The sequence below is a fragment of the Salmo trutta genome, chromosome 25, assembly GCF_901001165.1.
Source record: "Salmo trutta chromosome 25, fSalTru1.1, whole genome shotgun sequence".
Lineage (NCBI taxonomy): Eukaryota > Metazoa > Chordata > Actinopteri > Salmoniformes > Salmonidae > Salmo > Salmo trutta.
Genome location: NC_042981.1, coordinates 35859235 through 35872185, shown reverse-complemented (window position 1 = coordinate 35872185; position 12951 = coordinate 35859235). Strand labels below are relative to the sequence as shown.

Sequence of the window (12951 nt, the reverse complement as noted above, 5' to 3'; positions counted from 1 at the left end):
AGTTCTATTTTTGTTTCATCAGACCAGAGGACATTTCTCCAAAAAGTACGATCTTTGTCCCCATGTGCAGTTGCAAACCGTAGTCTGGCTTTTTTTATGGCGGTTTGGGAGCAGTGGCTTCTTCCTTGCTGAGCAGCCTTTCAGGTTATGTCGATATAGGACTCGTTTTACTGTGGATATAGATACTTTTGTACCTGTTTCCTCCAGCATCTTCACAAGGTCCTATGCTGTTGTGCTGGGGTTGATTTGCACTTTTCGCACCAAAATACGTTCATCTCTAGGAGACAGAACTCATCTCCTTCCTGAGCGGTATGACGGCTGCGTGGTCCCATGGTGTTTCTACTTGCATACTATTGTTTGTACGGATGAACGTGGTACCTTCAGGCGTTTGGAAATTGCTCCCAAGGATGAACCAGACTTGTGGAGGTCTACAATTTATTTTCTGAGGTCTTGGCTGATGTCTTTTGATTTTCCCATGATGTCAAGCAAAGAGGCACTGAGTTTGAAGATTGGCCTTGAAATACATCCACAGGTACACCTCCAATTGACTCAAATTATGTCAATTAGCCTATCAGAAGCTTCTAAAGCCATGATATCATTTTCTGGAATTTTCCAAGCTGTTTAAAGGCACAGTCAACTTAGTGTATGTAAAGTTCTGACCCACAGGAATTGTGATACAGTGAATTATAAGTGAAATAATCTGTCTGTAAACAATTGTTGGAAAAATGACTTGTGTCATGCACAACGTAGATGTCCTAACCGACTTGCCAAAACTATATTTTGTTAACAAGACATTTGTGGAGTGATTGAAAAACAAGTTTTAATGACTCCAACATAAGTGTATGTAAACTTCCGACTTCAACTGTAGATACTATATGGAAAAGTGAAGGGGCTAATGCATTGACTTATTATATCCTCTAGACTTGACTCTATACATGGCCAGATGGCAGTGGTTGACACGTGCGAAGCCAAGGTCTTCCGGAATCAATATTTCTTACACTGCTCAATAAACATGCCATGCATTTTAAATTCTTGCCCGTTTTCATCTAATGCAGCTGCTCAGTACTGTGTGACTTGGTGGGGAATGCACTGAGTGAATTGGACAGCTTTGAATGGCGAGGCACTATACTGATAGTTGCCTCATAAATCGCTCAGAGCACAGAATGACTGGAGGAGGAGGAGGTAAATATAAAATGGTTGGTGGCTGTCAGAAATATCATTTGACTTTAATTAAAGAATTAAGATAGGCAGACGTAGGTTAGTGGGTTTGAGGATTTAAAGAACCTTATTAAGGGGAATGTCTACCTCTTCTGTCTTAAACAAGGCCCTCTCTACGGTAGGAGAAATGTCCGAAAATGAGCCCTAAGACAAAGCATTATTTCTGCAGGCAATTTAAAGTAATGACGCTCTGCTAATTCAATTGGCTGATTAACTTTTGGGTCATCCTGAGAGATGGCTGCAGTCATATGGAGGTCATGGTAGCATTGTGATGAAACCCCACTTTGGGCCCCCTGGCTTCCTATCACATATGTGAATACTGATATGAAATGAACTGAAGTGATCATCATCTCCAGATCCAAACTGTATATCACTCATTTAACATTCCAGATATAATAATAATAAACAACAACACATGTCTTTTTGATATAGCGCTTTTCATTAGAGACAATAATCTCAAAGTCACTTTGAACACAAAAACAAAAACACGTTTAGGGATTCCGGCAGTTCATGGTCTTCCACAGGTTCAGGTGTCTTTAGGCAGTTCAGTCAGTAGCAGTAGCTGGAGCGGAGGGAAAATGGCGTTCATCAGGCACGCTGTCTCCTCCTCCGTAGGTAGGCTGGCTCATCCTCTGTCAAAGTGTAGCACCCACCTGGGAGATGCTTCAGCGACTTTAAGAGCAGCAGGAAAAGACCGCCACATCTTGACAGTAGTCTGGAACAGTCCCCTACGAGGCAAGCCTCAGCCATTCTCTCATACTGCAGTCCACATCCATCCAGGAACCGGGACAGATGGTGTGGTCTAGTGTGATCTGGGCACACATTCAATATTCAAATTGCAGAACTAGTTCAATCATGAACCAAAAACGTTGAGTTTGGATACACTGACATATCCATGCAGATTTGCTAGGCCTAGTGCAGTCAGAATGATGTTTTTCCTGTGTTTTGTATCATTGCACAACAGCTGATGAAACTAAACATTGTAAAAGTGTCAAAAAATTTGATCACTGTTATTTCCTGATAGTTGCTGGTTGAAAATAGAATTTACACATGACCTTCGAATCAGTTGATTTTGCATGCGTGGAGTTTTGGCTTGCCTTGTGACATCACCAGGCAGTATAAGTTAATAGACCGATAACAAAGAGAGTTCCAAACATCTCATCAAATCGGCCTTGCATTAAAGACCAAAATTGGTTAATGAAAATTGTGATAAATAAAAATATATACCAGTTTCATTTAAGGACCAAAAAATCGACAGCTGTGCAATATAAATTGCAAAATAGTTGGGAAATGATTTTCAATGTACCGATTACATGGCACATAGTTTGTGAATTGACACGCAAAACGACACCAGATTCAAAACAACCTATTTTTCTACTTAAATTATTATAGACAATTCTTGCAACCAATAGAATGTTATATACACTGCTCAAAAAAATAAAGGGAACACTTAAACAACACAATGTAACTCCAAGTCAATCACACTTCTGTGAAATCAAACTGTCCACTTAGGAAGCAACACTGATTGACAATACATTTCACATGCTGTTGTGCAAATGGAATAGACAACAGGTGGAAATTATAGGCAATTAGCAAGACACCCCCAATAAAGGAGTGGTTCTGCAGGTGGTAACCACAGACCACTTCTCAGTTCCTATGCTTCCTGGCTGATGTTTTGGTCACTTTTGAATGCTGGCGGTGCTTTCACTCTAGTGGTAGCATGAGACGGAGTCTACAACCCACACAAGTGGCTCAGGTAGTGCAGCTCATCCAGGATGGCACATCAATGCGAGCTGTGGCAAGAAGGTTTGCTGTGTCTGTCAGCGTAGTGTCCAGAGCATGGAGGCGCTACCAGGAGACAGGCCAGTACATCAGGAGATGTGGAGGAGGCCGTAGGAGGGCAACAACCCAGCAGCAGGACCGCTACCTCCGCCTTTGTGCAAGGAGGAGCAGGAGGAGCACTGCCAGAGCCCTGCAAAATGACCTCCAGCAGGCCACAAATGTGCATGTGTCTGCTCAAACGGTCAGAAACAGACTCCATGAGGGTGGTATGAGGGCTCGACGTCCACAGGTGGGGGTTGTGCTTACAGCCAAACACCGTGCAGGACGTTTGGCATTTGCCAGAGAACACCAAGGTTGGCAAATTCGCCACTGGCGCCCTGTGCTCTTCACAGATGAAAGCAGGTTCACACTGAGCACATGTGACAGACGTGACAGAGTCTGGAGACGCCGTGGAGAACGTTCTGCTGCCTGCAACATCCTCCAGCATGACCGGTTTGGCGGTGGGTCAGTCATGGTGTGGGGTGGCATTTCTTTGGGGGGCCGCACAGCCCTCCATGTGCTCGCCAGAGGTAGCCTGACTGCCATTAGGTACCGAGATGAGATCCTCAGACCCCTTGTGAGACCATATGCTGGTGCAGTTGGCCCTGGGTTCCTCCTAATGCAAGACAATGCTAGACCTCATGTGGCTGGAGTGTGTCAGCAGTTCCTGCAAGAGGAAGGCATTGATGCTATGGACTGGCCCGCCCGTTCCCCAGACCTGAATCCAATTGAGCACATCTGGGACATCATGTCTCGCTCCATCCACCAACGCCACGTTGCACCACAGACTGTCCAGGAGTTGGCGGATGCTTTAGTCCAGATCTGGGAGGAGATCCCTCAGGAGACCATCCGCCACCTCATCAGGAGCATGCCCAGGCGTTGTAGGGAGGTCATACAGGCACGTGGAGGTCATACAGGGAGGTCATACAGGCACACATTACTGAGCCTAATTTTGACTTGTTTTAAGGACATTACATCAAAGTTGGATCAGCCTGTAGTGTGGTTTTCCACTTTAATTTTGAGTGTGACTCCAAATCCAGACCTCCATGGGTTGATAAATTGGATTTCCATTGATTATTTTTGTGTGATTTTGTTGTCAGCACATTCAACTATGTAAAGAAAAAAGTATTTAATAAGATTATTTCTTTCATTCAGATCTAGGATGTGTTGTTTAAGTGTTCCCTTTATTTTTTTGAGCAGTATATATGGGGATACAACCTTCCCAGCTCTGCAGATTTTGCTGTGAGGAGGCAGAGTCATTAGATAATTTATTTTGGTACTGTCCATATGTACCTCGTTTTCGGTCACAAGTCCAGGAATGGCTGAAGAATTGTAACATTTACCTACAGCTAATGCTGCAGATAGCAATACTGGGTGATTTGAAAAGTCATAGTCAATCGATCAATAATATAATAATTATTTTAGCAAAAATGTGTATCTTTAATTTGCAATCTGTAGAAACTATGAGAATAGAAAGGTTCAGAACTTTTGTGAAGCATCACAGAACAGTTGAAAAATATATGGCAAATAGAAATCCAATATGGAAGGTGTTAAGAGAAAGATGGGAGGGGTTGAATAAAGGAAGGCCAGGACTAAAAGCAAACAAAATATAACTATTTAAAATAGATTGTGTCCGTAAAATGTCTATAGTATATACAGTTGAAGTCGGAAGTTTACATACACCTTAGCCAAATACATTTAAATTCAGTATTTAACAATTCCTGACATTTAATCCTAGTAAAAATTTCCTGTCTTAGGTCAATTAGGATCACCACTTTATTTTATGAATGTGAAATGTCAGAATAATAGTTGAGAGAATGATTTATTTCAGCTTTAATTTCTTTCATCACATTCCCAGTGGGTCAGAAGTTTACAAACACTCCATTAGTATTTGGTAGCATTGCCTTTAAATTGTTTAACTTGGGTCAAACGTTTCAGGTAGCCTTCCACAAGCTTCCCACAATAAGTTTGGTGAATTTTGGCCCATTCCTCATGACAGAGCTGGTGTAACTGAGTCAGGTTTGTAGGCCTCCTTGCTCGCACATGCTTTTTCAGTTCTGCCCACAAATGTTCTATAGGATTGAGATCAGGGCTTTGTGATGGCCACTCCAATACCTTGACTTTGTTGTCCTTAAGCCATTTTGCCACAACTTTGGAAGTATGCTTGGGGTCATTGTCCATTTGGAAGACCCATTTGCGACCAAGCTTTAACTTCCTGACTGATGTCTTGAGATGTTGCTTCAATATATCCACATAATTTTCCTACCTCATGATGCCATCTATTTTGTGAAGTGCACCAGTCCCTCCTGCAGCAAAGCACCCCCACAACATGATGCTGCCACCCTGTGCGTCACGGTTGGGATGGTGTTCTTCGGCTTGCAAGCCTCCCCCTAATTAATGAATTATTCTTTACCTCACGTTAGTCTCATTCCAAACGTCGTAAATTGTTGGTTATCTGCACGAACCCAGTCTTCACAATTAATCATCCATACATCAATTGTCTCAATCATTTATTTATTAACTAACTAAATAATCACAGAAATGCATAAACAAACAACAAAGTAGATATGGTTACAAGGAAATGATTGGGGATGTTCCCTAGTGGGCTAAACTGGTATCGCGGCTTGGTAGACAAAGGGACTGAGAAGGGCGCGAAAGACAAAAGACACTACACAGTTGATAATTCTAACAATTGAAATGCTAATCCTTTGCACATGAACGCTCACTCATTCGGGAGTAATTGCAATCAATATATATATTTACACTCAGTGTGTCGTTGTGATCTCTGTTGAACGTTCACCCGCCCCTCTCTCTGTGTCCCTGGAGTCTTTGGTTAGAATGGCTACTTCAGAGTAACATTCAGAAATGTTCTTATAGAATAGATGTTTTGGCGATTATCTGCCTTCGCATTCAATGGTATAGAATTCCTAGTTGCAGACTAGTAATTAGTATCAAAGATTTGCTCTTATTCTGTCGGTATCGATAGTCTCAGAGTTTCAACAACCATTACAACCTTAGCTTATACTCAGGTTTATGGTCTCTACTCAAACCTTAGCCCTCTCGGTATTCGAGGTAAGCTGGTCTGACTAGGAAATTCCTCCCGGTGGGAGTTATATTCGTAACAGTAGAAAGGGGCTGTCCCATGACGCCAGATCCATGTCTGTGCTCATGGGGTGGGCCTATGACTTAGTGAAACTCCAAAGGGAATTGGAGTTTCCTTCATTAAACAGTTTAAAATCACATTACATAATTCATTTTATACAACAATCAGATGCAAGCCTCACAACTGAGACTCTTGTATAAACAGAGTTATGGTAATGTGGCTGTATTGTCTCTCATGATTTTCACAAACATTAAACGAAATCGGCCAGTCGTAGCTGGATTCTCCCCCGACTGTGTACAGATTCTCCAAAACATGGACATTGTTCAGTTCTCAAGTTCTGTGATGTAGAAGAGGTTCCTTTGTTCTCCTGTGAAACTCATTCTCTCTATATTGTCTGGCCATGAGGGGAGAGACTCCTCTAGGAATTTATGACCTGCATAACAGAGCCTGGGTGTAGGGGGAAGAGAGAAAGGTGGTGAGAAAGAGAGGGGGATGGTGCAGAGATAGGGGGATGGTACTCGCTATCCCCAATGAGGGCCACGTCATGACACTACCCAATACTAATTGAGTGTATGTAAACTTCTGACCCACTGGGAATGTGATGAAAGAAATTAAAGCTGAAATTAATAATTCTCTCAACTATTATTCTGACATTTCACATTCATAAAATAAAGTGGAGATCCTAACTGACCTAAGACAGGGATTTTTTACTAGGATTAAATGTCAGGAATTGTGAAAAACGGAGTTTAAATGTATTTGGCTAAGGTATATGTAAACTTCCGACTTCAACTGTACTGCATGTCTATGGAAATGGTAAGGCCTATCAGGCTCCTAGGTTTTGTATCGAAGTCAATGTAGCCAGAGGATGACGGAAACTAGCTGTCCTCCGGCTACACCACGGTGCTAACCCAGACAGTGCTGTTGAAGTTACTGTAGATCTTTATTGCAAACAGTGTATTTTAACCAATCATTTGGTGACATATGAATCTATTTAGTTCAGTTTTATCTAAAAAGGATAACTTTTTTAATGTTTCACTATTTTTATTTGTATGAAATTTCACTGAGGAGGATGGTCCTCCCCTTCCTCCTCTGAGGAGCCTCCACTGGTGTATATGTATATATGTATGCGTATTTTTATGTATGTAATGTATGTGTAAAGGTATGCATGTTTATATTTATATATATGGGTATGTTCATTTATTTATGCTGCAGTAGTTTATGTGTCGGGGGGCTAGGGTCAGTCTGTTAAATCTGGAGTATTTCTCCTGTCTTATCTGGTGTCCTGTGTGAATTTAAGTATGTTCTCTCTAATTCTCTCTTTCTCTCTCTCTTTCTTTCTTTCTTTCTTTCTTTCCTTCTTTCTCTCTCTCTCTCGGAGGACCTGAGCCCTAGGACCATACCTCAGGACTACCTGGCATGATGACTCCTTGCTGTCCCCAGTCCACCTGGCCGTGCTGCTGCTCCAGTTTCAACTGTTCTGCCTGCGGCTATGTAACCCTGACCTGTTCACCAGACGTGCTACCTGTCCCAGACCTGCTGTTTTCAACTCTCTAGAGACAGCAGGAGCGGCAGAGATACTCTCAATGATCGGCTATGAAAAGCCAACTGACATTTACTCCTGAGGTGCTGACCTGTTGCACCCTCGACAACTACTGTGATTATTATTATTTGACCATGCTGGTCATTTATGAACATTTGAACATCTTGGCACAGCCAGAAGAGGACTGGCCACCCCTCATAGCCCGGTTCCTCTCTAGGTTTCTTCCTAGGTTTTGGCCTTTCTAGGGAGTTTTTCCTAGCCACCGTGCTTCTACACCTGCATTGCTTGCTGTTTGGGGTTTTAGGCTGGGTTTCTGTACAGCACTTTGAGATATCAGCTGATGTAAGAAGGGCTATATAAATACATTTGATTTGGGGGATTGGAAGTGATGCAGACAATTACATAGACAATCTATCCGCAAAATTAAAGCTGATCCACCCCCTAAAAAAACGGTGCAATACCACAGTGGTGTGCAGAACGGCATCTCGGAATGCACAACTCGTCGGTCCTTGTCATGGATGAGCTATTGCAGCAGACGACCACACCGGATTCCACTCCTATCAGCTAAAAACAAGAAGAAGTAATTCCAGTGGGCACACGATAACCAACACTGGACAATTGAGGAGTGGAAAAAACATTGCCTGGTCTGACTAGTCATGGTTCCTGTTGCGTCATGCTGATGGCAGTCAGGATGGTGTCAACGGTATGGTGGCGGTGGTGGCGGTGGTGTAATGGTGTGGGGAATGTTTTCTTGGCACACGTTAGGTCCCTTCATAACAATTGAGCAAGGTTTCCATGCCCGAAGAATTCAGGTTGTTCTGGAGCCAAAAGTGGGGTCCGACCCAGTACTACATGGGCTTACCTAATAAACTGGACACTGAGTGCATATATGCCTCAATTTCAAAAAAAATATAGACCCTTAGCTTTTATTTGACACAAGATTTGACAAGCTTTTCTGAACTTCCTTTTACAAACATTTTATTATATGTGTTCATACAGCTATAAGGACATCTATTGTTCCTAATCCTATACAATAGATCAAAAGCACTGTGATGTGATTATTAATATACAATATATGCCCATTGCTTTAAAATAGTAATGCACAAACATCATTTGAAAAAAACACAGATTAAGCATGCATCGTCTTTATCTTGTCATTACACTCAGACACCCCTTATTAGCGTTATGCTGAGATAGCTGTGGCCTTTGATCTTCACTGATCTTTGCAAACACATCAAAGGCAGGAAACCTCTATTAGCAGGTTATTACGAGGTGACAGGCGTAACCATATCCTGTATTAAAAACACATCAGACACGACACATGGACGCTCAACATAGTGAATTTCTATGTTACAAGAAGAGGAGCAGTGATGAATGAAAAGGAATGAAATATGATACAGTAAGAAGAAGAATCCAATGGCATAATGGGGTCATGTTAGAGGAATGGACTTTTGCACTTTGCAATAGAGACTTTTTCAGGTGTTCAGTAATTTGATTTTGTGAGACCTTAGGTTTAGGGTGAACTAAAAGGATTAAAGTTAGGGTTAGGGGAAGGGTTAGCTAACATGCTAAGTAGTTGCAAAATGGCTAAAAAGTAGCAAGTAGTTAAAGGTTGCTAATTACAATAATGGTAAAGATGAGATTAAAACTCGCAACCTTAGGGTTACCAAACTTTTCATACCATTTCATACTAATTTAAGTGTCCTGGATTTACATTTACTATGTTACGTCTATTGTATGAGACCAGGCTGTGCCAACTGTAAAACATGACCATACCAACCGCCATACACAAAGACCTCTGCAAAGCAATAATATACAGCATGACACCACGGGCAGGCTTTAGGACCAAGTTTCTAAGTAGGCAGTGGTAACCCAAAGAGAAGGAGCAGGCATTCATTCGGGAGTGAGTTTGAGTTGGTTCGCCAATTCAGACCGAAACGCTGCAGCATTGCCACTATTACAGCAAGGTGAAGTAAAAACTACGCTCGCAAAAAGGCTGCACGTCCTTGGAACTTGGTGATCTAAAACGTGTTTTTGGTTGTTTATCATTTGTTAACATTAATAAATAAAAGTGGCAAAAGTGCAAAAAAGTGACAACTCTTTCTAGGATCCTTTCAAAAGGAGCCATGGATTGTATAAGAAGACACACTTTTATTAATATCGCTGTCAGCGTTTTGATAGGTAAGTAGACTATAGTAATTTATTTACAATTTCCTTGGCTATATTGCGGCACTGAGGAGTCAATTTCAGTAATGTTTTTATTTTTTATTTTAATCTCTTTAGTTTGGTCTAGATACGAGGAATATACTTAATTCGAAGTTTCAGCATCAGTTCCCCTCACGGCCATGATATGTTGTTCTTCTATGATAGGCATATTAATCAATTCATTTTATTGTGAGATTAATACACATTCCTGACCGAATCATTAAGGTCAACATACTTTTAGAGTCATTTAGAATCATTCTTGCACCTGGAAAATTCCGAACGACACATTTCCATTTGTTAGGAAAGGTTGTGGTAGTCAACTTGTTTACTCAACGGATTTCTCTAGAGAAATATTGTTATTATTGTGTGATCATAGGTTTTAGGAATAATCGCCTGAGATGGTCAGATAACCATTTTGCGACCTATTGTAGCTTCAGGTCAACTGTGATTATAAACATTACTGCCATTGAATAATTCTTTGCTATTTGACATTGTGATTCTTGGCACCCTGAATATTTGGAATGGTGCTGGATTATTTGAAAACAATATTCACATGGATAGTCCATGTTGTCAATATTTCTTTAACTATGCCTCACTGTATTTCCTTAAAGAGTAAGCCTTCATTATCCTTACAGCCATATGCACATTTTTGCAATCTTCATAATCCATGATGTCTCAATCAGAGAGTTCCTGAGGAACCTGCTTCAATATGTCTGTTTTAACTGTAGTTTACATTTCTGCATATACTGTACCTGCATATAGTGCTTATTTCGAAAATAAGCACACTAAATGTACACACGCCATCCCACTGATTTATGAGTAATTATGACTGCACTCCCAGACAAATTTATTACAAATAAAAAACTGAAATACCATTTTTTTTTTATTTACTTAAAAATAATTGTGGCAGTAGAAGCTGATGTGTTGCTAATGCTAAATCATGCATTAGGAAAACACAATTTGTGTTAAATAAATATGACAGGAAAATACTCATGTAAGATTCATGAAGTTCAAATGTAAGTTCAATATAAATAATTGATATAATGTTGTTTTGGCTTGGTTTAAAACATGTTTTAAACCAAGCATGGATAAAGCATAAATCTCTCAACTTTTTTAAATAGAAAAATTATATGAAAAACTGTATTAATTAACAAATTATAGTAGGTGGTTTTGCTCTCCTTTATAGTGGCTTATTTATTTATGTTTAATGTAATCGTTCTTGCTATATATCACGGCAGAATATTCCTTAGATGAGGAACATTGAAGTATTTGACATGAAATGAGTTAATTACATCAGAACAAATGAGTAATTACACTGTAATAAAGTGGTATCAGCGGAACCAGAACTATTTTCACAGACCTTTATTATTTTAAATAGTGCAGCTTCACAGATTCTATTATTTTGGTAGTCATCCATGTGCTCATTAAAACTGAACGCATGTCTTGTAGATGGGACCAATCACCATAGTTTATCCAATACATCTTATTGTAATATATGAATTTATTTCCCAACTAAGTATTTCTTGTGATGAACTGTTAGTTTAGTCAAATAGAGGCAGGGAATTCCAAGCATGTATATACTATTTTGATAACAGGCTTATAATTTAATCGGGTCTGAAAACAACCAAAACAAATGCTGATTTGTAGTCTGCACATTTGTAGATAATCTAGCTTGCACGTTTGACTGTGCTGGCAGCTGCTACCATAGAACTACACAGATTTTCTCAATATTAAAACTTCAAATCACCAGCTTGTCCCTTATAATAAGTTGTTATCTTGAAATGTTGTCTGTCTTGTGTATTTTCAACCTACAGTGGTATCTTAAAAATATCAAAAAAATCAGGTTAAACGTTAAATCCTTGACCTTATAAGACAAAGGAGCTAATCGTGGACTACAGGAAAAGAAGGGCCAAGCACGCCCCCAAACACATCGACGGGGCTGTAGTGGAGCGTGTCGAGAGTTTCGAGTTACTTGGTGTTCACATCACTAAGGACCTATCATGGTCCAAACACACCAAGACAGTTGTGATAAGGGCACGACAACACCCCCTCAGGTGTCTGAAAAGATTTGGCATGAGACCTCAGATCCTCAAAAAGTTCTTTAGCTGCACCATCGAGAGCATCCTGACTGGTTGCTTCACCACTTGGTATAGCAACTACTCAGGCATTCCGACCGCAAGGCACTACAGAAGGTAGTGCGTACGGACCAGTACATAACTGGGGCCAAGCTTCCTATATCAGGCGGTGTCAGAGGAAGGCCCCAAATATTGTCAAAGACTCAAGCCACCCAAGTCATCATCAATGTATTTATAAAGCCCTTTTTACATCAGCCGATGTCACAAAGTGCTGTACAGAAACCCAGCCTAATACCCTAAACAGCAAGCAATGCAGATGTAGAAGCACATAGACTGTACTCTCTACTACCACACGGCAAGCGGTACCAGAGTGCCAAGTCTGCGACCAAAAAGGCTCCTTAACAGATTCTACCCCCAAGCCATAAAACTGCTGTACAGTTAATCAAATGGCTACCCGGACTATTTACATTACCGGCTTCTTTTATTCTTATTTCTTGAACAGGCTCAATGTACACTCACTGGATTCTAACCACACACTCACACATACAGTGCAATCGGAAAGTATTCAGACCCCTTCACTTTTTCCACATTTTGTTATTAAAATATTTTTCCCTGATCAATCTACACACAATACCCATAATGACAAAGCGAAAACAGGTTTTAAGAAATGTTAGCAAATTTATTTAAAAAAAGCTGAAATACCTTATTTACTTAAGTATTCAGACACTTTTCTACAAGTTTTAAAAGACTTTAAAAAGACTTTAAAAAGGCAGGGTAGAATAGATATAGGTCTGTAACAGTTTGGGCCTAGTGTCACCCCCTTTGAAGAGGGGATGACCGCGGCAGCTTTCCAATCTTTAGGGATCTCAGACAATACAAAAGAGAGGTTGAACAGGCTAGTAATAGGGGTTGCAACAATTGCGGCGGATAATTTTAGAAAGAGAGGGTCCTGATTGCCTAGCCCAGCTGATTTGTAGGGGTCCAGATTT

The 12951-nt window shown here is 40.6% G+C and overlaps 1 protein-coding gene across 2 annotated transcripts in view; it reads left to right on the top strand.

Moving 5' to 3' along the window:
- The first annotated feature begins 9495 nt into the window (after nt 1–9495).
- The window catches only part of ltk (leukocyte receptor tyrosine kinase), a 68329-nt gene continuing 64873 nt past the window's right edge, over nt 9496–12951 (top strand). For both annotated transcript variants that reach the window (XM_029713850.1, XM_029713849.1), the window contains exon 1: nt 9496–9863. In XM_029713850.1, coding sequence (XP_029569710.1) covers nt 9809–9863 — 55 coding nt within the window. In that variant the 5' untranslated portion in view covers nt 9496–9808. The remainder of the gene's footprint in view (nt 9864–12951) is intronic.